Source organism: Uranotaenia lowii, chromosome 2, assembly GCF_029784155.1.
Source record: "Uranotaenia lowii strain MFRU-FL chromosome 2, ASM2978415v1, whole genome shotgun sequence".
Lineage (NCBI taxonomy): Eukaryota > Metazoa > Arthropoda > Insecta > Diptera > Culicidae > Uranotaenia > Uranotaenia lowii.
This window is the reverse complement of record NC_073692.1, coordinates 115914218-115941564: the sequence shown is the minus strand read 5'-3', so window position 1 is coordinate 115941564 and position 27347 is coordinate 115914218. Positions and strand designations below refer to the sequence as shown.

Below are 27347 nucleotides of genomic sequence, written 5' to 3'. Positions count from 1 at the left end.
AACCAATAGAAACTGTTTGAAAATCCAAGCCGGTAGGTTTCACAAAAAAAAATTTCATTATTTTTATTTGCAAAAAAAAATTAAGATGCTGCACTGCCTGCAAACATTTTTTTCGCAATAACACTAAAAAATTCACATTGTCTTGTTTTTTTTCCACCGTTAATTCTATTTTGGTTTCCAAAATAAGTTTCTACCCCAATCGATCGATCGGCCGAAACGGGTGGTTCCAACGGACCGGTGCATCCGAAAGGGGGTGCATCGAATCATCTAGTGCAACTAACCTTAGAAGCCTGAGAGAGAGAAGATGGGCGGGCAATGATGATCGATGAGGGCACAGCGCCAGCGGACGGACGGATGGAGTCCAACCGATTGGAGGACGACGAAGGTTTCGGCGTGTGAACAACACCGACGAAAATCAGCCACATGATGGCCACTGAACGAAAAAAAAATCGAAAAGAAGAAGCCCTCGTCCACCCCAAGCAGAGACCCGAAAGCAGCGCTCCTGCAAACCGAAAGCCCCCGGTCTCTAGTGGGTCTCGACAGAGGAAAGAAACCGAAATAGTATGGTCGTGGTATAAAAGCTGAAGCCTTCGCTAGACTCAACATCAGTTACCTTTTTGCTTGTTTCTCAGATACATTCCACTCCGATTAAATATGAAATTGTTGGTAAGGAGATTTATTGGGTTTTTTTTTTCTGGGTGTTTCGATCTTGAGTGTGCTCTAACATGGACAGTTGAGTGTAACATATTCTAAGAAATTGTTTCCAAAAGTGCTACTGAAATTTTTTAAAGGACTTTGAGATGTGCTAACGGTTGATTAAAAAGTGTTTGGATCTGATTCAAGAATACAATCGAACAGCTGAGAGTGCCTGAAATAAAACTTCTGTGATCTAAAAGGACGTGTGAACAGATTTTTGTGAATAGACATGCTATTTCGAGGTTGTTGAACCGATATTTGTTTGAAAAAAAAAAGTGATTTGGGACACCGAGTTGGATACCGTCTCACTGATATGGACCTTCAAATCCAGATCAACGAACCAATAATGACAAGCCATTTACAACGGCAGTTCAAGCATGGCAAATTTGCGTTATCCAAAATCGAAAGCAAAAACTCGAGAAAGTGAATAAATTTATTTACAACCCTCCCCATCTAAACTAAAATCGTCGGCTGGGCCAAAATCAAACGACTTATACCTACTAGGGAGGAAAAAAAAACGCGCGGATTCATCAACCCACCACGCGGTATCAAGATGGATAGAAATTTCACACTTGAAAGAGCGGAACTAATGAGAACCACAAAATAAGATACGGGCAGCAAAAAAGGAAAAATAAACAACCAAAACACAATCACGACAACATTCATCTCCTCGATCGTGAACGTGAAAATTTATTGTTTTAGTGATGCACTTACAGCAACAAACAGCGAAATCGAAACAAGTTCGTTGCCTTCGTTTTGGAGCGGTCGTTTAAGTCTTTTGATTTCCGTCAAATTGATGATTGGGTCTGAAGATGGGATTTGACGGTGTGGCATTGATGGATGAAGGCTGAATTTGATGAGAAGCAGTTTCACCTAGATCGAAAATTGCGACTGTTTGGCTAACAATATCACACGGTTTATGATGGGATTTTATTGGTTCGTGTGATCAATGAGTATTTTGGCCCTGACGTTAAACCCTTGTTCACTTTATTGGTCAATCTCTTTAATAGGACATTATGGGAAAAAAATCTGACAAAAACTTTTATACAGGATGAAAATAACAAACAACTGTGGGTCAATTTAATACCATCTTCGAACTACATTTAAAAGTTTTTCGGTCATAAGTCAATGCTCCAACGATACCAGTTTTAATTTATACGACGAAAATTTTCCTACATTACTATACAGATTTTTTTATCTCAACAATTTATCAAAAAAGGAAGTACTCCGTATTTAACGGTGTATAACACGCAGTTTTGTCACTAAGAATTTAAATAAAAAATAAGGGTACGTTCTATACTTTCTTCAAACATTTACGCTTAAAAATGCAGGTGCTTCTTATACATCGTTATATACGACAATTGCATTATTTCTTAATTTTGAAAATCATTTTGAAAATGATTAAATATTGATGGTACATCTGATTAATTTCTGCTTCAAATTGAAAAAATCGAAGTCGCATTCGCTATCAAAACTATTTAAATTTTTTTGGAAAAAGCTTATATGTGTTTAGAAAAGTAATCTCAAAGATTTCAATCAAGTTAATTTTAAATAATAGAACATTTTAGGATCAAATCTCTACTAAACATGTTTTAAATTGGTAGACTTCTAATTTAAGAATCTTAACTTTGTGTGTCGTTATTCACTCAAATATAAAAATATTATCATATTGTGAACAAAAAGCAACAAATGTACTTCTTCCTGATTATTTCATTAAAAGCTCCAGCAAGTTTTGGTTAGATATAGTATGTTCCCAAAATCTATGTTGTTCCTTTATTATATTCTCAAAAAAGAACATTATTTTTCTTACGCGCAGAAAACTTGCAAGCCAGCCCAAATTTTTATTCTTATGATTTGATGTGATAATTTCTTTTATCGACAAGCGAAATTTATTATAACCTGAAATAAGAACAAAATTCTTTGAAATTATTATTACACCATTGGGCAACACATTGCAAAACTGTTCAAATATTTCTATTTCTCAGTACAAATGATGAACGACAAAAGTGAATCAAGAGTAAGAATCTCGACTCAGAACTAAGGCCAAAACCTCAAAATCTTACCCCAAGTCCTACTACAACTGTTCAACAAATTTCTCTCTAATTGATAGACATTTAAAGACTTCACTCGAAAAACGCTCTCAACAGATATTCGCAAAAAAAGTTGGTGCATGAATTTTGGTCACAGTCCTTAGTCTCCAATATCGAATTTTCATTAAGATTAGACTCTTTCAGGTTGCCCGAGAACCTGGATTGAGCTCGAATGTTTTAAATTTATTTGCAAAATCAAAGAAAAAAAAATGCTTGGTAACAAATATGTATTTCGCTTCCAGAACAATGTTTTGAGCAATGTTTATCCAAATAAACTGGCTAATGGGTTTCGATGAAGAAAAAACAACTTTTCGAGTTTTATTCTTCTTGAATTGAATTGAAGAATTCTCACATCTGCCTGAATATTGCCCAGATTTTGGGTTGTAAACTTTGAAATCGAATGCTCAGATTGTGCAAGGTTTAAAGACAAAATAGCTCGGATTTCCTCTGCCCGGATAAGTGCGGAAATATATCTAGCGAGCTTAGGTTTGAATCGTTTTCCGATGTTCTGGTTCCATTTTCTTTTTTACGAAAATCTAATCTTGTTGCCTGTGACCAGATTGTTTATTTTAATTGATTTTCAGTTCGGTTAAACATTAGGACAAACTGCTCATTCGAATCTCGGTTTTGCATTTAAACCTAAAATTTGATTCATTTTTTATGTTCGAAACTCATCATTCTGGAATATTTAAAAGAAAATATTCAAAAGAACAAACCAATTTTAGGATAAGGATTTTAAATTTTTACTCTTAATTCTTATGCAGGATTGAAACTTCATAATGGTGATCCAGAGCTGAAATATTAGAGTTTCATCATTCGGAATTTCCATTCAGATTTACTAATTGAATTACGAATAAATAATTGAAGAAATATTTTATAAAGTAAATCAAAGATTCAAAATTCAAATAATAGATTTCTAGTCAAGGATTTCTTTATAAAAGGCCATTGCCATAATTATTGGGAATTTTTATTTGGAATTTAGATTCACACATCGATTCCAAATAAGGAATTCAGAATTTTTTGTTCAGGTTCAAAATGCAGCATTCAGATTCAGAATTAACATTCGAAATTTCCCAAAACAAAACACAAAACATATTATAAAATAAGATCTGATCTCATTTTGAAGATTGCCTTCTTTGAAAAATCAGAATTTTAATTTACATTTTTTTCTCAGGATTATATTTATCAAATAAATGATTATTATTATTATTATAATTTATTAGAGACCTTTTAACCACCCGGGTCATTCGGGTCTGTAAAAATCAAATAAATGATGATTATGACAATTTAGTGTTGATAATAATAAATCTTCGGGTTCAGGAAAATTCAACTGTAAATATATATAATTGACTTGTTGTTTAACCTTGTATATTGTAGATACTTCAAAGACAAAGATTTAAAATAAAATCTGAAAGTATCGAGTTTACAAGAGTTGAAAATATATCTGATTTGAACCCCAATCATGTTTTTGTTTCAAATGAAGCTTTCAACATCCCAAATTTATTTTTTAAAGGCTCAAGAAAACTGAACGCTTTTAGAACTTATTTTCGAAAGTAATTTTAAATGATAAAAATTATTATAAAAAAAACTCAAACCTGAATAATGAGATACTTTTGGTATTCCTTTTTTTTACTATTTTGAATTAATGAATTTTTCAAGCAAAAATATTATAGGAAAAAATTTGTCAACAAAACCCCCTCCATAAGGCAGTTCTTCCTACGACCCTGAAGTACACTACTAACTTGCGTCAACGATTCCTTTCGGGCTTACTCATTTCCATATGATTGGGGAAGAAATCTCAAAGGCATTTTTTTACCTTAAATTTTCCTTTAAAATGTGAACTGTAAGTAGCAAAACTCATTTAAAAAAATATAGAGTTAAGCTGTCAGAATCTTCTACCAGTTAGATAGAATAAGCTACACAAACACGACGTTTATAGGATTAAAATGAAATTTCAATGCTTTAAGAGCTTTAACTGCATGGCAGCGATCTTCTTTTTAAACTAATTATCGATTGATTACACTGTATTTTAGAACATTACATTGAACTGAAAATTTCTCATCGACGATTTTTTGTTTAATCGAAGTATTTTCATTTATGTATGTTTTTGTCATTCACGACCTTACTTTCAAATTTGGTTGGCAGACTTTCATTATCCTGAATTATATTGTTTTGTTACACATTCAGTTAATTCACCTTAAATTTAACGTATTCACAAACATATCTTGATAAATATATGTTTAAAAAAAAATATAACAGTTAAAAAACTTATCAAGATAATGAAAAAAACGTTCTTTGAATGACAGTCAAGATATGCTCGACCCTTTGTTTTGGCTTCCAATCCTTAATTTAATATTAGGAATTAATTGATTGCCTGGCAAGTCATAACTTTCATGAAAATCCGATACATTTTTAAGATTTAATGGAAAAATCATTCCAATGGTTCAATGAACGACGCCTTTTCTCATCTACAATCTGAAATTCAGAAATAAATATCAATTGGTCGCTCTATGAAACCTCGGCAAGTGAATTTTTGTTTTGCATTGTTTAATAATCACGCCAATCTTACGTTCGTCAGGCAGTTTCCTAAAAACCCCAACTGGTTGATTCCATTTCGATCCTATGCATTTTTTGGCTTTTAATCAAACACATCAAACAGTTTATAGGGATGCTCCTAGTCAATCAGTAAACACAACACTGTTCCAAACTCAATTAATAGATTAAATGGACCCTTTCTTCTCCTGAAGATCTTGATCCGAAATTCGAGTTCATCGAGTTCAATGAGCCTTTTTGGCCCAAGTGCTCAAACACAATCTATCATATAGCCACTACAATTTCCCAAACAAATAAAACCATTTTTACGGACGACCCCTTTTCATATACTTTGATCCCAAAATCAAGGTCACCGTAGGCCGTTTCAGAAAGTTCAGGTGTTCTATTTTCGCATATCAGTCCTATGCGCTTCCCCAAAAAAATCACAGATATAATGTTTAATTTTGTTTAGTTATTTGTGTTCAGTTCATCTCCTTAGCTTCAATGTGTGGTCGAGCAGATAATAAACTCATTCTTTCTCTCAACCACCAAGCAAAAATAAAATCGTATCAGAAAGGATAATTTAAATCGTTTATAATGGTGTTGCAAATCGCAATTCCAACTGCATAGAAAAAAGATCGTATAAAATGTCGTCTGAAGTCAGTTTATATCGGATATGATAGAAAGTCACCCATGTTTGTAAATTTTGAAATGATTTTGCTCCCGCGCGATATTTAAGTAAGAAAATTAGCGTAATGTGCTCTCTGCAACCAGTAATGTATCCAGATGGCTTAAAATCAGATGGAATCAGAATTAAGTAATATTGACCAGCAGAGTTGCAAATGGTCAGTGTCAGACAGCTAATATCAGTCGACTTTGATACTGCTTGAATGTCTTTGTCATGTGATAATAACTTTTGGTCAGCGACCTAAGCTTACAATGTCACGACCAAATTGAATAAAAAATAATTGCTTGCTATGACTTTTTTCTAATTATGGCACACAACTACATTTTTTTACAAGTGTTGCTCAGCTAATAACGAAAATCCCTTCCAATACAGCCATGAAATGAAATAGAAAGATGACCGTATTTTTGATGCGAGTAGAATACAAAAATGACATTCAATAATGACTTTGCTGCCTGACTGGAATGGTAGCTTAGTCATTCAATTCGTAGACGACTTTGACTACTAGACATTGATCGAATCGAACAAAATTGACTGAATATTACCAGCCTTGTTGATCAGTAAGAGAACTGGTTAATCAGCTTCTTCCCAGCTTGTAAACAAACAGTTGATTTCTCATTGTTTACAAGTTGTTTAGCAACCTCTGGTCAGCTGAATAACAACAACGTTAAGCATGTTCAATGACGGCGCAGAATCTAAATGTATTTGATGCCTAAATCAAATGCAAGTTAAATTATATGTGCTACAATAGCATTTTTTTTCAGATTGATATGAGTTTCTATAGATCCATTGCATTCGAAACTGATAAAAAATGTGAAATTTCTACTGGAAACGTTAGTTGGAACAAAACAAAAGATGTCTATTTCTAGGAATCATTTAACAAATCTAATCTTCACAGTTCAAAATATAAATCAACTGTGATGTTATGATTTTTCAAAACAAAAAACATCAACAAAGCGGACCAATGTCTGTTTCAGGAAATACCAATTGGTGCAATTTGGTCGCTTTAGAAAGAAATGAAATTAATGTATGTATATTGCCTCCACTTTGGTAGGTAAATTCTGTTTTTTCAACTTCCATAGGATCATTCTATAATTTATACGGACGATCAAAACAGCATTAGAATATAGCTACAAAAATGTTTGTTGATCATTAACTGTGTACGGTTATGTTCAAATGAAGATTGAATGTTCATTGAAGGAACCAAATGTGCCATGTTTGTATTGTTGTTAAGTAGGGATTCAAACACTTTGTCTACCTTTAACCAGTTCATACAAAAATTCTTCTAGTTTGGAGGGACAAGCTGAAATCGGAACATTTTATTTAAAAAAATAAACTCAAAATTAATCCAATTTCAACCCATTCCTTTCCAGGGAGTTGTCTGTCTGTTTGCCTTGGTGCTTCTTGCATCTGCCGAAGATGAAAAGAAACCAGTGGCGGAGGCTAAGGTAGATAATGATGCTAACACCGCCGAAACGAACCTCGATGAGAAGAAACAGGACAAACGTGGACTGCACGACTGGACCAGCAGCTACGGAGGCTTCGAGGACAAGCACGATGTGCCGCACTTCGAAACCCACGAAGAGAAAACCCTGACTGTGGTCAAGAAAGTCCCGGTCCCATACCCGGTAGAGAAGCACATCCCATACCCAGTGGAGAAGAACATCCCCGTTCCAGTTAAGGTTGGTGTGCCAAAACCATACCCAGTCTACAAGACTGTCCACTACCCAGTCAAGGAAATCGTGAAAGTGCCGTACCATGTGCCAGCTCCTTATCCAGTTGAAAAGAAGGTCCCGGTCCCAGTCCATGTGCCAGTGGAACGTCCAGTCCCAGTGAAGGTGTATGTGCCAGCTCCTTATCCAGTGGAAAAGAAGGTCCCAGTCCCAGTCAAGGTCCCTGTCCCAGCTCCATACCCAGTTGAGAAGAAGGTCCTTGTCCCGGTCAAGGTTCCAGTCCATGTTGAGAAGCCATACCCAGTCGAGAAGATTGTCCACTACCCAGTCCATGTCCCGGTTGACCGTCCAGTCCCAGTCCATGTTGACAAACCAGTCCCAGTCCCAGTGGAAAAGCCTGTCCCATACCCAGTGATCAAGAAGATCCCAGTTCCAGTCCATGTCCCATATGACCGTCCAGTCCCAGTCCATGTTGACAAGCCAGTCCCAGTGGAAGTCAAGGTCCATGTGCCCCAGCCCTACCCAGTTGAGAAGCACATCCCAGTCCCGGTGTACAAGAACGTCCCATACCCAGTCAAGGTCCCAGTTGAGCGCCCAGTCCCCGTTGAGATTGAGAAGCACACCCCGGTCCTGATTGAGAAGCCCATCCCAGTCCCAGTTCAGGTCCCAGTCCATGTCCCAGTGCACCACCACGAGGAACACCATCACGACGATGGACACGAGGAATCTCATCACTACGAATCGGAAATCCACCATGAGCATCACTAAGTCAAGAAGAGCCCCCATCATTTCATTATTTATATCGCAAACGATTGTGATTTTAGTTTCTAAATAACTAACAACCCTTACCTACTAACGAAGAAGAAACTCGATACTCTACCACCTAAACAGAGAACATAAAACTGATCAAAACAACAGCAAAACAATAGTTCCCGAAACGAAAAAAATATTCAAAATACGAAAAGGTCAATCTCGCGAGGCGAATCCTTAATCCTGAGCGTTTTGGAACCAACGACGTCCCAAGTGAGAAGATCCTATAGATGAGGTACAGCATTCCAGCAGCTCTAATTCAAGATGGGGAATCTAACCACAGCTACGGCAGCTTCTACTAGACGCGCTTTCAGCCTCAGAGAAACCACCCGCAGTTGTTCCGCCTAGCGCGCAAATCCCCTAAAAAAACCAAAACCCAGAAATGTAGAGAAATTTTAGTTTTTCGAACCGAGCCTAGCTCCTTTTAATCGGCAAAAGGTCCCGGCCAATCGTTCGCGCGCCAGATTGGTCTGGAATGGCCCTCGATTGGGATCTATGTAGAGTGAATCCCAATCCTTGGGCCCTAGACATCGGAGAACTCACCAAGCGATGAGACCCCTCGGCCGCCAGGTGAGCTCTCCCGAAGGCTTGGTTCCGAATAAGAAAATTTCCAGCGCCTTAAAAACCCACTACTTGCTCAGCTATCGAAATGTCATGATTGCAATACTAACAACTCCTTCTCTTTTTTGTTGTATAGATTTTTAATTAGTGAAACATGCATGCAAACTGTGTAAAAAAGGTCCTGTTAAATTTGTTTTTTTTTTGTTTAAAATGTACATACCCTATCGGAAAGAGCCGCGCAAAAAGAAGAAAACGCTATTTTTGATGCCTGCGTGATTTGTTTTTGTTATCCAGGAAATTAAATATACTAGCGAGGAATGTTGCCCAATTTTTGCTATTAGCTCTCTAAAAGTGTAATTTTTTTTGCGAGTATTGTTCTGTTTCAATGTTTTAAAACAAGCGAAAAACTGAACCAAAAAAAAGCAATAAAAAATTGTGATAAAAAGCGATACTGAATTGAAATCCAACGGTATTGTAATTACTTTATTGAAGCCTATCACAATTATCCCTTTCCGCCAATCGATTGCAATCAACTCGAATCAGCCCATTGATCGTAATTTTTCAATAAAAGATTGTTGTTTTGAGAAGCGGAGGAAAACGACGCGAAAGTTATGCAAACCAGAAACATCATCTGAAGGCGCCGCCTTTCATTTGCTCATGAAAGAAAACTGCAACACATGACAATGATTTCAATCTACATATGCGCTTCACCTTCTTCGCCAAAAAAAAACACCCAACTCAACTACACCAAACAAACAGTATGGTGGTGCAACTTTGCTTCACTTTCGTAATAAAGAGACCCCACAGCTGCTGGTTTTCTGGGGCCGAACTAATTGGTCCACCCGGCTGTTTACAATAACACTTTCCATCAAGGAGAGCGAAACAGCTGTACCGTGAACAAATAAGTTTAAAAAAACCATTAAAAACAGCCTCAGAGTTTTAGACCAATCCTGACCAAATTGTGTTACCTTCAGTCACACATGTGTTACTACACATTATTGGTGACGCAAAAAAAAAGTTACAAAAAAACGCAACCCCACAACAAACTTTCCGATAGCAACATTTCTGCAACGATGTCGTGTCCTCAATGGAATCGCGCTCCAATCGCTGGTTTTCTGCCGGCAGCAGTGCATTAAACTGCCTACCGATCAACCAACCAACGATTGCCTAATAAATGGCTAATTGAACAGATTTCTCTATATGAATTGCTGCTGCACTTGCTGCAGTTTGCAGTTTGCAGCTTGCAGCAACAACAGTTGCTAAACTTTCAACTTTGGCGCTGTCGGTTCCACCACCAAAATGGTAGGTAGGTACCATCAACCGGCGTGTGGATGTGTGATTGATGGGGTTGCGCGATAACGCGTTGCAATCGACTGCCTAATCTTTGCTGTTTTGTGCGCAATAAATCTCATGAAAATTTAATGGCTTATGATTTGGGTTCCATTTCACCGAGCAATCGCTGTAAATCGAGGACAATCTGAAGACGGTTTTGGCACGCGTCTTCGACATCGATCAGAATATACGATTAGTGTACTTGGGTGATCTTGTTAGCTATGAAGTACTTAGGGGAGATGAAGGCAAAATAGCCGCCTTTAGGAGGACGCTTATTTAACCATGGAAAAGATCTGTGAGTCAGACACTAAAGAAATCTCCTTCCTATCTGGTTGAAACTTGAAGAAAAAGATCAAAATGATTAAAAATGCATTTGAATTATTTTTTGTTTTTTGTATAAGCCCCATAAATTGGGGCACAATGGGCAATATCTGCCGTAGAATCCAGCAGCGATTTGAACTCGATGAATTCAACACAATTATAGAGCTACTGTTTGTCTGTGGTCATCCAACAATTTGGCTTAGTGGTCAAGTGTTGAAGTGGTAATCAGAGTGCTCGAGTTCAATTCCTGGTCGAGAAAAGTTTTTTGTCGTTCACCAATCATGATCGATACACTTTGCACTAAACGATGAGTGTAGCATCCATTAAAAAAGCAACAACGAAATAATGCAGGATAAATGTACCCGGTATTGGCCCCTAAGGCATGGTTGACTAGTTTCCTCAACAATGTAACCTTCCTGAAATGTGCACATTTGGATGTTCTTCGACAAATATGGATGCTTACTTACCTAGAATATAGTAAAAATTTGGCTTGGTTGAAAACTGTGGATTATTTGAAATAAATCCTTTCAAACTTTTGATTGAAATGCTCCTTATTGTGACTCCGCTCCAAATTGTGGCCTTTTTTGTGTTCCTAAAATTGGCCGCCTCTAGAAAACCACGCGCCTCACTAATACAACAACGGGCCAGGCGAACTCGTTGATATTATACTGGATGGAAGCACAACAATAGGTGGTATGAAAAACCCCTAGCAATTGCTTTTACTAAACTAAATCGAGCATTCGAGCAGTCGCAGAAAGCAATTGCTTCGGTTGATATGAATAAAGTTTTTTCTGACAGCTGTTTTCTCAGTCAGGAGCTTTTACTTTTAGAACAAGCTAGTTCGGTATGAATAAAGCCCAAATCTGAAGCAATCGCTCGAGAAATCTCCTAGCAATTACTTAATTTTCTAAGCATGCTTGGTAGCAGACTTTTCCAATAAACAAATTCTTCAACAACGTCATGAATTTATAAAATTAGCAATATTACACTTCAATACAATTTAAAAAGGCATTTTCAATATAGATAAAGAACAGTCGAAGTGATAACCCAACTTTTTTCATATTCCTGTCGTTGTATGAAATGATTCGTCTAAGATGAAACAAAACAAATCAATTAGTAAATATTTCAAATTAAAAAAATCCGGCTACAGTGGAAGAAGTCCCAATCGGCTTGAAGTTGGAAGAAAGTTGTAATAATTTAAAACATAATTCAGATCTCCCAAATTTATATGATTTTTTTTATAATTCAAAGATTTAAAAAAAAAACATCTAAGTTAAGATGCGCGCTTATTGCCTATTTTTTTTATACATCGGATTATCCCGATTCGAAAACGTGTGGGAGAGCTTATGATAAATGTTAAAAAGCTAGGCCATTTTTTGTTTGACAATATTCAATTTTCTTTAAACATCAACATACGAGCATGTATTGACTTAAATTTTTCCGATCGTTCTTACACCCACCACCCGCGCCGTCGATTTCATGGCTATTTTAGCCGTACTTTTCAATTTTTTGATCGTCTTCTTTCATTTTACTTTAGAAAATTTCAGATTCTGCTGGTTGGATAGCTCTTTTTTTGCGAAGCAAAAGCTATGTTCTAAGATTTTAGTACACATCTGCCAAAAAACGTTTATTCATACCAAATTAAGCAAATGCTTTGGGCTTTTGCTTTGCTTGATTTCGAGCAAAGTAAAAGCTACCGAAGCAATTGCTAAACCTTATTCATACCACTAAATATATTTCCAAAAAGTTGAATTGAAGGTACGAAATGTATTAAACTTTTAGAATTGTTACGCATCCAGAATTATGCTTTTACGTTAAAAAAGTTACAGTTTTCTGTTTGTTCAAAATTTTCAATAATTTGAATGAAAACTATTCCAATGGATAAAAACCATATATTAACTAAGCAATCTTAAGCAGCTTAAGCTCAAACTGAAGTAAGTAAACGATTCATGGAATCATACATATTTGTCGCCCTTATCAACAATGGTATGCGGAACTCGGTTTGCAGAACAAGACAAACTTTCGCTCACTTCTAGCGTAGGTTATTATTTTATAACTACCTGACTTGGTGTGCTTTGCTACACCTTTTAAAAACAAAAAAATTTGTGAAAATAATTTCATCTAAATAAATTTTTGATATCATTACAATGAGAGCTTTCAAATCAAATAATTATTGGAAAACAAAGAAGATTAGATTCTCTGAAATTATTTTCATTTAAACTTGATCTGAATTTTTTTTTTCAATAATTGTTTTAAACCTAATATTAAGAACTCGTTTTTATTCGCTTTCTCGACTGAAATGTAGAGAGGGGCCCTCTCTACATTAATTGTTTTAAACCTAATATTAAGAACTCGTTTTTATTCGCTTTCTCGACTGAAATGTAGAGAGGGGCCCTCTCTACAATTGCCATTTTCGTAACCAATTAACTTCACATTTATATATGGCTCCATTTGCTTGATAAGTTTTTGAGCTATTTATACTTTCCTTCTTCCTGTTTCTCCTCTGGAAGAAAGAGGGTTCTTGAATCTTTAAAAAAAACCTCTAATATAAAATAGGGTTTCTATTGCTTGAAAAGTTTTAAAAACTTTGCTATAAAACCTCCCCCATTCTTGGCTCTGCACAGTATGGAATCTCTCCTTAAAAGAAATAGAAACACTTTTAATACTCGACTACTTTTTCTTTCAAATTTGGTTAGATTTGTTGGATAAGTTCTCAAGTTATACAAACAACTGTGCGGAACTCATTTTTCCTCTCTTATTCACAAGGGTTTTTTTTAATAACCACATTATCATTTCTTGTACCCTTATACTCTCTCATGTAACATTTAGTTAAATTTATTTGATGAGATTTGCAAATACAAACGTTAGCACCTCTCTCCTCTATCTTATCTCGTGAGAAATCACTTCCATCTGTACCGTTGAGCCGTCAACACGTACGCCGGAGCATCGTATCGTTGCTGTGTACCTGCAGGAACATTTTTACATTATTTATTTTTTCCTTACCTGTTTTTCAATCAGCACTTTTCAGTGCTAAAATTATTTCTATTTTCTTTTATTCATATTTTTCTCTTTTCTTTCCAGCATGGGGAAGTCATCGGCCGGTTCAAGGGCCGGAAGAAAACGGATTGCCGAACCTAATTCAGGCCCATCGCCCAAAAAAGTTGAAATTTCCAATTCATTCGATGTCCTTCATAACATCGGTGATGAGGAAATATTCATATTTAATTCTGATAAGAGTACTAAGAAATCTTCTTCTTCTTATACTCTTAAAAATGAAAAAGTTCCACCAATTACGGTCACGATTTCTGACTTCAATGCCTTTCGAAAAGAAATCGTCACTTCCGTCAAGGATGTGAAAATTTCTTTTCAGATCGGTCGAAGGGGAACTGCTCGTATTTTGGCGGAATCTTTTAATGATTTTCAAAAATTTTTTAATTATTTGAATAATAAAAAACACCAATTTTTTACGTACGATACTAGAAGTGATCGTCCTTTTAAAGTTGTACTTCGTGGTCTCACCGGCGATCAGACACCGGATGAGATCACAACTGAATTAAATTCCTTGTTAGGTTTTTCTCCGATTCAAGTAATTCAAATGAGGAAAAGAACCAACACGAATAATATCAGTAGTGTTGGTTTTGCTCCTGAGCTTTATTTGATCCATTTTAAAAAGGATCAAGTTAATAATTTGCAAATTCTTGAAAAGGCTCGTCTTATGTTTCATTGTCGAGTCAAATTCGAACCTTTTCGAAAATCTTCAACCAATTTTCTTCAAAATATTACGCAATGTCGTCGTTGTCAAGCTTTTTGTCACGGCACTAAAAATTGTAGAATGAATGCCAGATGCATGCTTTGCGGCTCATTCGATCATGAAAAATCTAAATGCCTTCATGGTGGTGATAAACCAAAAACAGAATTTTTCAAGTGTGCAAATTGCGCAGGTAATCATTCCTCGAATTCGCTAGACTGTCCCATCAGGGCAAAAATTATTGCTTCTAGGAAAAATCCCAAAGTTTCCAGAAAAGTTTCTTCTCCTCCTTCCTCTTTTTCGTCTTCACACGTCGGGCCGGCAAACAACCTGCCTGTTCGCATTCAGCCTCGGTCTACATTGGAATCACGGCTGGGTAATACCCGAAGTAATTTTAATGTTACCTGTGCTGAATCTGCGCCACAGACTCGTTGTTTATCGTTCTCAGAGGTGGTTGAAAATGGGTTGCCCTCTCCAGGCATAACTAATAAAAATGGGAAAAAACCAAGTCTCAACGTTCATGCGAAGGCTTGGGAAAATCCCCGAAATTCAAATACTTGTTCTTCTCCTTCATTTTCTGATCCTAACAATTTTGTTGATTTGGGTGAGATTACTGAGGAAAAATTAAAATTTTTGCATCAAAATTTAATGGAAATGATGCAACTTATGTTGAAAGCTAATTCAATGTTTGAAGCTTTCCAAACTTCTTTTAATTATGCTAACAAAATTATTATGACTTTACGATTCCCTCATGGATCCAAATAGATGTTTAAATATTATGAATTGGAATGCTAGATCTTTGCTGGCTAACCAAGATGAATTCTTTTTATTTTTGAAAACTCAAAACATACATATTGCTGCCATCACTGAAACTTTTTTAAAGCCAGACATTAACTTGAAAAGCAATGCTTTCTTTAAAATTTTGCGAAATGATCGACTTGATCGACAAGGTGGGGGTGTAGCTATTGTCATCAATAGTCGTCTCAAATTTAGACTTCTTCCTTCTTTTAATACAAAAGTCTTAGAAACAATTGGAATTGAATTAGAAACTTCTATGGGGAAAATTAAAATTATTGCCGCATATTTGCCTTATCAATGCAGCGGTGAACAGAAAAATTTTTTGAAAGGAGATTTACAAAAACTCACCAGAAATAAATCTAAATTTTTTGTTATTGGTGACTTCAATGCAAAACACCGATCTTGGAATAATATTTCATCAAATTCAAATGGGAATATTTTGTTTAATGACTGCTCTGCAGGTTATTATACTGTTGAATATCCTAATGGGCATACTTGTTTTTCTTCAATTAGAAATCCCTCCACAATTGATTTGGTTCTAACGGATTTAGGCGAGCATTGTAGTCAATTAGTTACTCATGCGGACCTCGATTCAGACCACCTTCCAGTAACTTTTTCTTTATCCCAAAGTCCCATTGAAAACCCTTTAAAATCAACTTTTAACTTTCAAAAAGCTGACTGGGAGCGATATAGGAATTTTATTGAACGTAATTTAGATGTAAACGTTCCACTGAATTCAATTGAAGATATTGATTTGGCTGTAGAAAATTTGACAACTTCAATAGTCAATGCTAAAGCCGCTTCAATACCCAAAGTTAAACATAAATTTAATCAACCTTTAATTGATGATGATCTTCAGTTTTTGATACGACTGAAAAACATTCGTCGACGCCAATATCAACGTACTAGGGATCCTTATTTGAAATTAATTTATTGCGACCTTCAAAAAGAGATCAAACGTCGTTTAAATTTCATTCGTAATGAAAATTTTGCCAAAGCAGTAGAGGACATAAAACCCTACTCAAAGCCTTTTTGGAAATTAACTAAAATTCTGAAAAAGCCCCAGAAGCCAATTCCTACTTTGAAAGACGGGGATAAACTTCTTTTAATGAATGCAGAAAAAGCTCAAAAATTAGCCCAACAATTTGAGTCTGCTCATGATTTTAATTTAAACGTTGTAAGTCCAATTGATGCTCAAATTTCCTTTGAATTTGATGATATTCTTTCTAAACCAAATGTATTTGAAAGTTCTTGTGAGACAAATGTTGATGAACTTAAATTGATTTGCAAAAAATTTAAAAATATGAAAGCCCCAGGGGAAGATGGGATTTTCTATATACTTATTAAAAAGTTGCCTGAAAGCACTTTAAATTTTTTAGTTAAAATCTTCAATAAATGTTTTCACTTGGCTTATTTTCCCAATAAATGGAAAAATGCCAAAGTAACTCCAATTTTAAAACCTGGAAAAAGTGCTTCAGAGCCTTCAAGTTATCGACCAATTAGTTTGCTTCCATCTTTAAGTAAACTATTTGAGAGAGTTATTTTGAATAGAATGATGATTCACATTAATCAGAATTCTATTTTCCCTGATGAACAATTTGGTTTTCGTCATGGACATTCTACTACACATCAACTTTTGAGTGTAACTAATATGATTAACGCTAGCAAATCTGAAGGTTATTCAACTGGTGTTGCTCTTCTTGATATTGAAAAAGCTTTTGACAGTGTTTGGCACAAAGGTTTAGTAGCTAAATTAGCTCGATTTGATTTTCCTGTATATCTCACCAAAATTATACAAAATTATTTGACTAGCCGAACCTTACAAGTAAGCTATCAAAATTCATGCTCTGAAAGGACACCCATTAGAGCTGGGGTCCCTCAGGGTAGTATACTTGGGCCAATCTTATACAATATTTTTACTTCTGATCTTCCTGATGTACCAGAAGGAAAAGGTAGAAGATTATTTGCTGATGATACTTTGCTTTCAGCCAAAGGTCGAAATTTACGGGTGGTACGCAGTAGATTGCAACAAAATTTAAATTCCTTTTTGAATTACTTGAAAATGTGGAAAATTTCTCCTAACGCTTCCAAAACTCAACTTATTTTATTTCCCCATAAGCCAAGAGCTCAATTTTTAAAACCTAATGAAAATCATTCCATAACTTTTAATGGGGTTTCATTAGAATGGTCTGATCACGTGAAGTACTTGGGACTCACACTTGATCGGAATCTTACTTTTAAAAATCACATTGAAGATATTCAATCTAAGTGTAATAAATATACTAAATCTCTTTATTCTCTCATCAACAGGAAATCCCGGCTGTGCCTGAGAAATAAGATGCTTATTTATAAGCAAGTTTTCCGACCAGCGATAATGTATGCAGTTCCGATTTGGTCTAGCTGCTGCGCGACGAGGAAGAAAGCCATCCAGAGGATTCAGAACAAGGTTCTGAAAATGATTTTGCGGCTTCCACCTTGGCACAGCACCGAAGATCTTCATCGGATTGCAGGCATTGAATCGATCGAAGAGATGGCCAACAAAATCATCTCCAACTTCAGAGGCAAATCGATGCAGTCTTCCATCGCAGAGATTCGTTCTCTTTATAACTAGTTTAATTTTAGGATAGTGTTTAGTTTTAAGTTTAAAATATTTTTGCCATTACAGGATGTTCTCCTACATTAAATACTTAATTGCGCTAAGCAAATTTAATTCTTACAAATAAATTTTTAATATCTAGTTAACTATAGGGCTCTGAACAGTTCATTATTGAGCTGAACACCTAATTTAATGAAAAAATGTAATATAAATGTAATGATGAATTGATACAAATAAAGACATATTGAAAAAAAAAAATCTCGTGAGAAATAACAAACATCTTAGAAATATTTCTTGTATTTAAAAAACTCTTCCCAATTTGTTACCATCTGCTAGATTAGCATCCGAGTTATTGAAAAAAAGTATGGGAGCTCCCCTTCCCCCTTCATATTGAATCAGTGCAAGGAGGAAGAAGACTTAACCTATCATAGAAAAAAAAAATTCTACTCAAATAACCTCTGATATCTAATTTAAATAATACGATCTCGAGTGATCCAGAAATATTGTATGAAAACCTCCCTCCTCCTTCCCCTCTTCCCGTTGAAGAGGGTGGTGTCTTGCAACATGAAAAAAATATTTTTCGTACTCGAATATACTTTCATGATCAATTTGGTGTATGGAACTGTATGGAAGATCCCCTTCCCCCTTCTTCTTAAGGAGAGATTGGTCTCAAACATCGTAGAAACTTGACTCGTAGCATTAAACATTCTTTAAATTTAAGATATTTTAAGCCCAATATCTTCACATGTATATCAGAAAAATGCATTTCCTGGATGTTGCCTTCCAATTTTTTTCGAATACTTCTATGCTATAAAAAACTGTTCCCTGGATCTGAAAAATTTTGTAGATTGATGTTTTTCTCGATGAATTGGATTATTGTCTGAAACCACTGCCCGCAGGCCACAGGTACAAATAGTTTGTCATACGAGAACCTTCTGCCCAATTATTTCCATCGCAATCGTGAAGTCGGCATCATCCATCCTCCTCGTCCGTTGATTTCGTGGGCTGGGAAGCATTTCTGAATCCCGTTTGACGTAGGTTTCGTCGTCTATCAAGATGCAAATGTTGTCCAAAATCCGTTCGTAAAGTTTCCGTGCGCTTGTTTTTGCCCGAGATTGTTACTTTACTGATTTCTTAGGTATCTTCCGCTTCTTATACGTCTTCAAGGAGTTCCTGACCTTGATTCTATGAAACATCCCAATGCTGGATTTCAACTTTCACCAATGTGCAAATAATGTCGATTGTTTGGATGCGATGGATGTGATGCGGAAATAGTTAACGAAATAATCATGGTGAGTACAACAAAATACAGTATGTTTAGTATTGAAGTAGAAATGAAGTGAATTTAGAATAAACACAAAATCCAACAAATTTATGTTTCCTTCCAGCAATCTTTCTTTTTTTTTTGTTTTTTCAGAATAGCTCAAATCAAACAGAGAGTGTGGGCGGGTGAGCGTGCCAAGTGGGACAGCACGTAGTTTCACGGGCTGGATGCGGTCAAATGGCTCGGTGGCATCAATTTTTTTAGTGGTAAAAATAATACCTACCGGATAGAAATGTGCACTTCCATCTCCTGAATACACCGCACAATTTTCTTTTTCGTTTTTAAATCCGAAATTTTATTCAAAACCGCCTTGAAATTTCATAAATTTCTGATTATTTTTTCATTCTGTCAATCCCTTAACAAGCCTGAACCACCCTAAACAAAACCAACTCAGAATGCGCAAAAATCCCAACTATTCGTTTCTGAATTGTACCGTTTTTGTTACTTAATTTATCAACCTTATCACTGACCCAACGCTGTCGTTTTTAGTAGGAACATCTTAAGATTGTAAAATTTATAGATGGGTAAAAAGAAAGAAGAAATAAAAGATGATGAAAACGAGCGGATAGAATTTATTCAGAAGCATTATCATCGCATATAAAATTTTTGTTCCAGCACTACTATGAAGTGATAGATACAGATAGAGTTGCATCTACCACCACACATTAGTAGACCAAGCGTGGCCAACTGGGATATCTGAATTTTCCCAGTTTATGCGAAATCTGAATTGTTTCCCTTCAAATGTGAGTCAAAAAGATTTAGGATGTAGCTCTTTAATTCAGTTTACTTCATCAAATTGAATTTGCTGCAAGATTCTACGGCTGAAAATGCTCATCGTGCTCCGATCAATGGTGCTCTGTTTGCCCCGAGACAGTAAGATAAAGTAAAAACGCATTTCAAAATTGATTCAATTGAAAAGTGTAAAATTCAATGATGGCGAAACTTCAGAAACAATGTGAACATCATGTAGCAGTGCGTACATCATAGATCTAGGTCAGTGGTCGGCAACCTTTTGAGTCGGAAGAGCCAAAAACTAAAAATTTTCAAAATTTCAGAGTTTGAAAAAGCCACAAGATTAATTGTATTTGTTTTGAAAAAAAAATAAAAATACATGAACAATCAATGAACACTAGTTTTACAAAAATAACTTTAAACCCATCACAAGCAAAATAATTTTCACTTAAAAAGTAAGTGACATCTGTAGTAAATTCTCGCCTTAAGTAATTTCATTTGATTTTTAAGTGATGGGTCAAGTGATTTCACTTAAGTGACCGGTCAAGGGAAATACACTATGACGTTCAAGTGAAATGTATCTGAATTTCTAAGTAAGGACTTGAGGGATGTTCTAGACACTCCTGAACTCCGTGATCAAACAAACGAACTTTTTTTCCCACCGGTTGGTTCGTTTCTGGGTCCGATAGTTGTCCCATTTCGAAAAGATCACGTATAACGTTTTTCTGGACATATGAACAAAGCTTTATCTCTAAGGTTTTTAAATTGAAGAACATTTATAGAACACCACTTCGATTACAAATAGGTACTTACATTACACTTTCGCCATAAATTTATTGATTGGAAAATTCCATCGTAATCCCAAGGCAGATCGGTTACTGCGGCTAGTGCGACTTTTAAATCTTCCCCTTTTTCTCACATCACGTTTAACACAAACTACCGCCAAAATCGCCTAGTAAAGAATTGGGAAAATCCAAATCCAGCATAAGCTTTAAACGCTGCTCTTTAGAATTTGCCATTTTGAACTCTGAAAATAAACACAATTACAACCCGACATTCACTTGAAATTCAAGTGATGGGGAAGTGAATATTTTTCCTCACTTCAAATTCAAGTGACGACTGGAGTGAATGTGGATGAATTCACTTGAAATTTAAGTGACTGCCCAGTGAAATGTATATGTCTCACTTGAATGGAAGAAAATCACTGGATCCTTGTTTTTAAGTGAAAAATCATGTGTATTTATTTTAAGAGTGAATTTGGGTTCAGTGTAGAGTTCTAACTCTTGAATTTTTCTTTAAACCTTTAAATCCAATTAAAATTTAATTTTATACTTTGCATGACGAAAAAAATTAAGATTTTAATATTTTTACAAAAGCAAAATAATTATAACTGCTTCGGCAAAGGAAAGATTTAAACTTACAAATAAAGATATAAATTTACCTAAAATTATTAAGCTTTTTTAAGATATTCCCAAGATTTAGCTTATCATTTCCAAAATCCAGAAGTATGAAGTAAAATTCAACTAATATTTATGCAGTCGAAAATTTCAATCTTCAAAAACTATGAACCTGAAAACTGGTAGAATTTGCTATATTCATGTCATCAAGCGAACGTGTCTTCAGAATTTTATGCATCTGGAAAATTCTTAAATCTCATTTTATGTCAAGTGTGATTCTTCAGTATTGTGTGTTCAATTGAATGGAAAATGCAGGTGCTGCTGCGTGACCAGTATAATTGTGTAATGATGTGATTTTTTAGCCTTCATAGAAAAATCGTGACAAATAATAAAGGAAAAGTACACTTTAACTGGCAAAATCAGTTCAAGGACACTTTTTAAGTTTCAAATAAAAAAATTAATAAAAATTAAAAAACGGTGATTAACTCTTAATCGAAAATGATAAAAAAAAATTATGTCCGTTACCGAAACTTTGATCAAAATTTGCGTACTTTTGGTAAATATTGGATGCACGCATCACACTTTAAATTTTAAAAGTTTTCAAGATTCAAAGGTTCATATTTTTATTTTCAATACATACAATATAAAAAACTGATTTGGGGTCAATTAAGTTATTGACAACAATTATTTAGCCTGTGATCATGATTTCATATAGATTTTCAGAATTGAAATTTTAATTCATTTTGAATGCTGATTCGAGGTTGAAAAACTGTTTAACTTAAATTTGTAATTCTGAATTCTTAGTTTTGAATTTTGTATTTGAATTTCATGTATCTATTCATTGTTTTAATCTGTTATTTATTTAATTAGCATTCCAGAATATTTCTAAACGTATCCAGGCCGAGCAAATCCGGGCATTGAGTTCCTAAATTTTAAACTCAAAACCAGGTGATATCCGGGCAAATCCAGCGAAAATATAGGTTTAAAAAAAAGTCAAAAGAAAAACTGATAAATAAACACACGAACATTTTTTACCAAAGCACATCAGCAGCGTTCAAATCTTATTTCACAATTCAAGCCTTCCTCCTCGATATCTGGACTACCTGACTAGACCTGGCATCTTTCAATTTTTTCTTTGAAAATCTGGGCAGGCCCCGGGTAAACCGGACAATCTGGAATGCTAATGAAGTATCAATATTCAGATACATTAAAGTTGTCGTTTTCAAATAAATATGATAGGATTGAGGTAGTTTATCCAATATTTTTAAGTTTTTACGCGTCAAAGTTGTAAATATTTTTGGAATTAAGATTTTGGAAATTTCAACTGATTAATTTTCATAGAGGAGAGAAACGTTATTGCAGTACTTAAAATATAAAATTTGATGAGGTTGTTTGATAAGAAAACTGTTTAAGAACAACTTTTTTGTAAATGATAAACTATGATTTTCCTGTGTTTTTGTTGGATTAGTTCAAAAATATACACACGTTTTTTGGGAATAAATAGTTTGATATAAGTTCTGATTAGGGTGGTCTAACGGTTTCGGTAAAACCGGTTAGACCGTTCATTTTCCAATACCGGAAATACCGGATTTTGGGACGGTAAAAAACCGGTATTTCCGGTAAATTTTTCATCATTCTTTGGCACTGTAATGAAATTTACACAGCTAAACGTTTTATTTTTCCAAATATGTATGAGTACAAATACTCATATTTTGTTCTTTCAGTTTCAAACTGTAAGCTCAATAAACCTTACTACAAGGTTTATGTGAGATTTGATTATTGCAAAAACTTGCCGAATTAAAGCTAGAGGGGCGTTTAAACGAGCATTGACAAGCTGCCATCTCTCTCTCAGATGATATTTTTTCATGAAACTTTACACATTTCAGTTCAGCAATCGAACTTACGCTCCACAACATTGGAAGACTGTACAAGAGTACAATAATTGGAAAAAAATACAGCTACAAGAAATTTAACACTAAACGTACCGGAGGCGGTCAAATGACGGTTTTTGAACTTTAAACGATTATTACTCCTTATATAATTGTTTTTTCGCAAATTTAACGACAGGACTATTTTTGTTTTTGAAATGCAAGTATTTTTGCGTTTTTAAATTTTTTTTAAGTGTTGCGGTTTTCGAATAACGTACATATGTGGTATACCTATTCATACCGCGAGCGGTCAAATGACGGCAAACACCGTTTTCGCTAAAACTCCCTTGTTTCTCAACCGATTTCTACCAAACTTAAAGTTTTGAAAAGCTTATAATTCGACTCAAATATGTTTCTCAGACAATTTTCAGCTACAATCAATAGCTTTAAAGTTATTTACAGTACAAGAAAAAATTTATGAAAAAACATGCTTCAGGACAAAGGTTGTAAATCAGTTATCAAGTGCTCGAAAAAAATTTCACTTAGTGCCTGAGAAAGCTGAAGTTAGAAGCTATATGTTGCACATATGATAAATTTTTTTAAAATTTTATAAGATCATGGCCACAAAAAATGTAAAAAAGTTGTGTAAAACCCGTACTTTTCAATCAATCAACTGCCAAAGCTGTTCCTGTTACAGTAGAAAATTTTGAAAAAGTGAATTGAAAAGTAGACGTAATTTGTCACATTTTGGCATCTTTAGATTTTTTGAAATACGAGGTACATAATTTATGACGACTTTTCAAAGGTAGCTGTTTTTCGAACTTTTTATCAATTTGGATTTTCTAAGACAATTCCTACACCTAAGCTCAGCTTTGCACTGGATTTTGAGTACGTTAACGTAAGGTTTAGGCAATAAAACTATATGCAGAAGAAAGCTTATTTCATACCGGTTCTAGTGGTGTAACTGCATTGGCGGTGCCATGCTTGGCAAAAATATGATAAATAAAACAGTGAACTAGTTTCTGAATTTTGAGAAGTCAGCACAAATTCTTGCTTGGCAGACGGGCGCAGTGGGTGGTAATATCTCAAAGCTATTTTGCACACGAAGACGGATGAAAAGAAACGAAAAAACAAACAAGCATTAGCGCAAATTTTCTGGTTTTACTTTCAGAAATATATTTATTATATTTTTGTAAAGCATTGCACCGCCAATGCAGTTACATCACTAGAATTGGCATGAAATTTGCTTTCTTTTGCATATAGTTTTATTGCCTAAACTATACGTTAACGTACTCAAAATCCAGTGCAAAGCTGAATTTGGGTGTAGGGATTGTCTCAGAAAATCCAGATTCATAAAAAGTTCGCAAAACAACTACCTTTGAAAAGCCGTCAAAAATTATGTATTTAATATTTTAAAAATCTAAAGATGCCAAAATGTGACAAATTACGTCTACTTTTCAATTCACTTTTTCAAAGTTTTCTACTGTAACAGGAACAGCTTTGGCAGTTGATTGATTGAAAAGTACGGGTTTTACACAACTTTTTTACATTTTTTGTGGCCATGATCTTATAAAATTTTAAAAAAAATTTCCATATGTGCAACATATAGCTTCTAACTTCAGCTTTCTCAGGCACTAAGTGAAATTTTTTTCGAGCATTTGATAACTGATTTACAACCTTTGTCCTGAAGCATGTTTTTTCATAAAATTTTTCTTATACTGTAAATAACTTTAAAGTTATTGATTGTAGCTGAAAATTGTCTGAGAAACATATTTGAGTCGAATTATAAGCTTTTCAAAACTTTAAATTTGGTAGAAATCGGTTGAGAAGCAAGGGAGTTTTAGCGAAAATGGTGTTTGCCGTCATTTGACCGCTCGCGGTATGAATAGGTATATACAAAGTGTCGGTATGTTTAGTGTTAAGATTGCGTCACAATAATCACTGTAGTTTTCATTGAAAAACTGAAATTTGGTCAAAAAATGCAAAAATGTTTTATCTCAGGTCACGTTTATCAAAATTGTTCTAAGCGGTGCCAGGCTTTCGAAATTATAAAACCAAAAATATAGAAAACTGATTAGAAACTTTTTACTTTGTTTTAAAACATGAAATGTTTCAACAGAGTCAGCATTAAACACATGTTAGAATGTTTGTATGAAATTTCTCTATCAATATTTTCAAGGTAATTGATGAAACTCTGTTGTTTTTATTTAAACGCTGTTGAAGCATTTTCTTTTTCCAGACATAGCAGTAACAGAATTTTTAGAAATTCGCAACAGTATTATAGCAACAAAGAGTGTATGGATAAAATCCAAACAACTATATTTATTGCTGAATTTGAACTGGTTTTTTAACAGATTTTTACTTCCATTTGTTCGTGTTAGTTTTGGAATGGAAAACTTAATGCGATCACGGCCTAGGTTGCGCAGAAAACATCCGTATTTCAGACAACAATAATCTGTAGTTTTGTGAGTCACCAAAAAACTTTGTGACAGTGTTTTGAGTTTTGTTTAGTAATTTATTAAGTAGTTTTTTTAACGAAAAATCTTTTTGTATATGGAATTTCATATCATTTTCATGAAAGAATATATAAAAACTTTTCTTGAATCTGTTAAATCTGTTTTTCAATCTGAATGCTGTTCTACAGAGTTTAGGACAAAAATTCGTCGAAAACTATTTGAAACTTCTATAATTTCTGCAACCTCAATGCGAAATTCTAATAATAAAATGACGATGATAAATATTATGATTATCATGAGTGTGATGATATTTTTATGTCAAAGGGATAATTTAAAGGCACAATACCATCTTTTTCAATTGTTGCAAAGTCTATTCGTTATGAATTCTAAGCATTTTATGCCATTACTACTGCAATTAGACGATGCCTTTTCATTAATTCGATATATTTTTGAAATTACCGGTTTTACCGGTTTTATAGGTTTTATTAATTACAAATACCGAAATACCGGATTTGAAAAAAACCGGTAAATCCGACCACCCTAGTTCTGATGTTTTAGAACAACAGTTATTTTTTGAATTTACGTTCAATGATAAATGAAATATTGATCTCAAAGCTGATGCTTAGAAAAAAAGATATTTTGCCATTTGGTCCTTCAAATATCGCTAGAGCACCATTTTGAAGAAATTTAATTTAAAATATATAGGTATAATATTAGCACAGTGAACTAAAGAGCCGCAACTTTACATCAAAAGAGCCGCATGCGGCTCACGAGCCGCTGGTTGCCCACCTATGATCTAGGTGATTTAACGACCATAAAAGCTTATTTTCCGGTGCTCAAAATTTCTAATATTTTCGTTACTCTAGAACCTAGTTGATTTTTTTTTTAATGTTTCTGTAAAGATGATAAGGAAATTTTTTTGCTCAAAAATAAATACTATCGAAACTACAAAACTGTTTCTCGTGAAAATTTAATTAAGAAAATACGTATGTCTTTAGAAAAGAGAGATGCCCAATTCGCCCCGGATGCTGGTTCTGCCCTAATCCTCCCTACTATGTTTCTCAATTTAAGATAAAGTTTGTAGAAAAGCAAATTCACATTTTTCAAAAACAAAAGACACTTTATCCTCTAATAAATGTCTTTTAATTTTCAATAAACTTATTCCAAAAAGTTGCTTAGCTATTTACGCCCACCGAAGAGGTTGCAAAATTTCAATGCCAATCGGTGCTAACTCTATGCCAGAAATACGTTGAAATGTGTACTATACCATAGATGATATGATTGGAAAAGTATCACTGGCTTAAAGACTCGAGCTCCCAAGCTAAATGATACATTGAAGCAAAACATAAAAAATATGTTATGGGATTTTCAACCAATTGTATAATTAATCCCAAAACAAAAAATCAAGTGAGAATCGTACCCAACGCAACCTCCATCTTTCGACTTACCAGTCCGATAACTTAAGCAGTGCACCAACTGAGTCCGGCATAAAATCTAATGCCGATAATTCCACCAAAGAAGGTCATTATTGGAGTTGAGTCTGATTTGTGAGTGTATTAGTTCTATCCCGTTTATCTACGTTATCTACATTTAAATCTGAAAGATCTTCAAAATATATTTCACATAATCTTCAACGACCTCGCCATTACTTTTTTTCAGATAGTACATAGTAGTTCTTACTTTTTTAAGTCTAACAAAGTCTAAGTTAGGGTTACCATACGTACTCTT

The 27347-nt window shown here is 34.7% G+C and overlaps 2 protein-coding genes across 2 annotated transcripts in view; one reads left to right on the top strand and one right to left on the bottom strand.

The window, feature by feature from the left end:
- Nucleotides 1-27347, bottom strand: part of LOC129749948 (angiotensin-converting enzyme) — a 405427-nt gene that overhangs the window by 333271 nt on the left and 44809 nt on the right. The window lies entirely within an intron of this gene.
- Nucleotides 554-9509, top strand: LOC129749951 (uncharacterized). The gene is made up of 2 exons (XM_055745105.1): nucleotides 554-666; nucleotides 7377-9509. The coding sequence occupies exons 1-2, from the start codon at nucleotides 655-657 to the stop codon at nucleotides 8442-8444; spliced, it is 1080 nt and encodes a 359-aa protein (XP_055601080.1). The 5' UTR covers nucleotides 554-654; the 3' UTR covers nucleotides 8445-9509.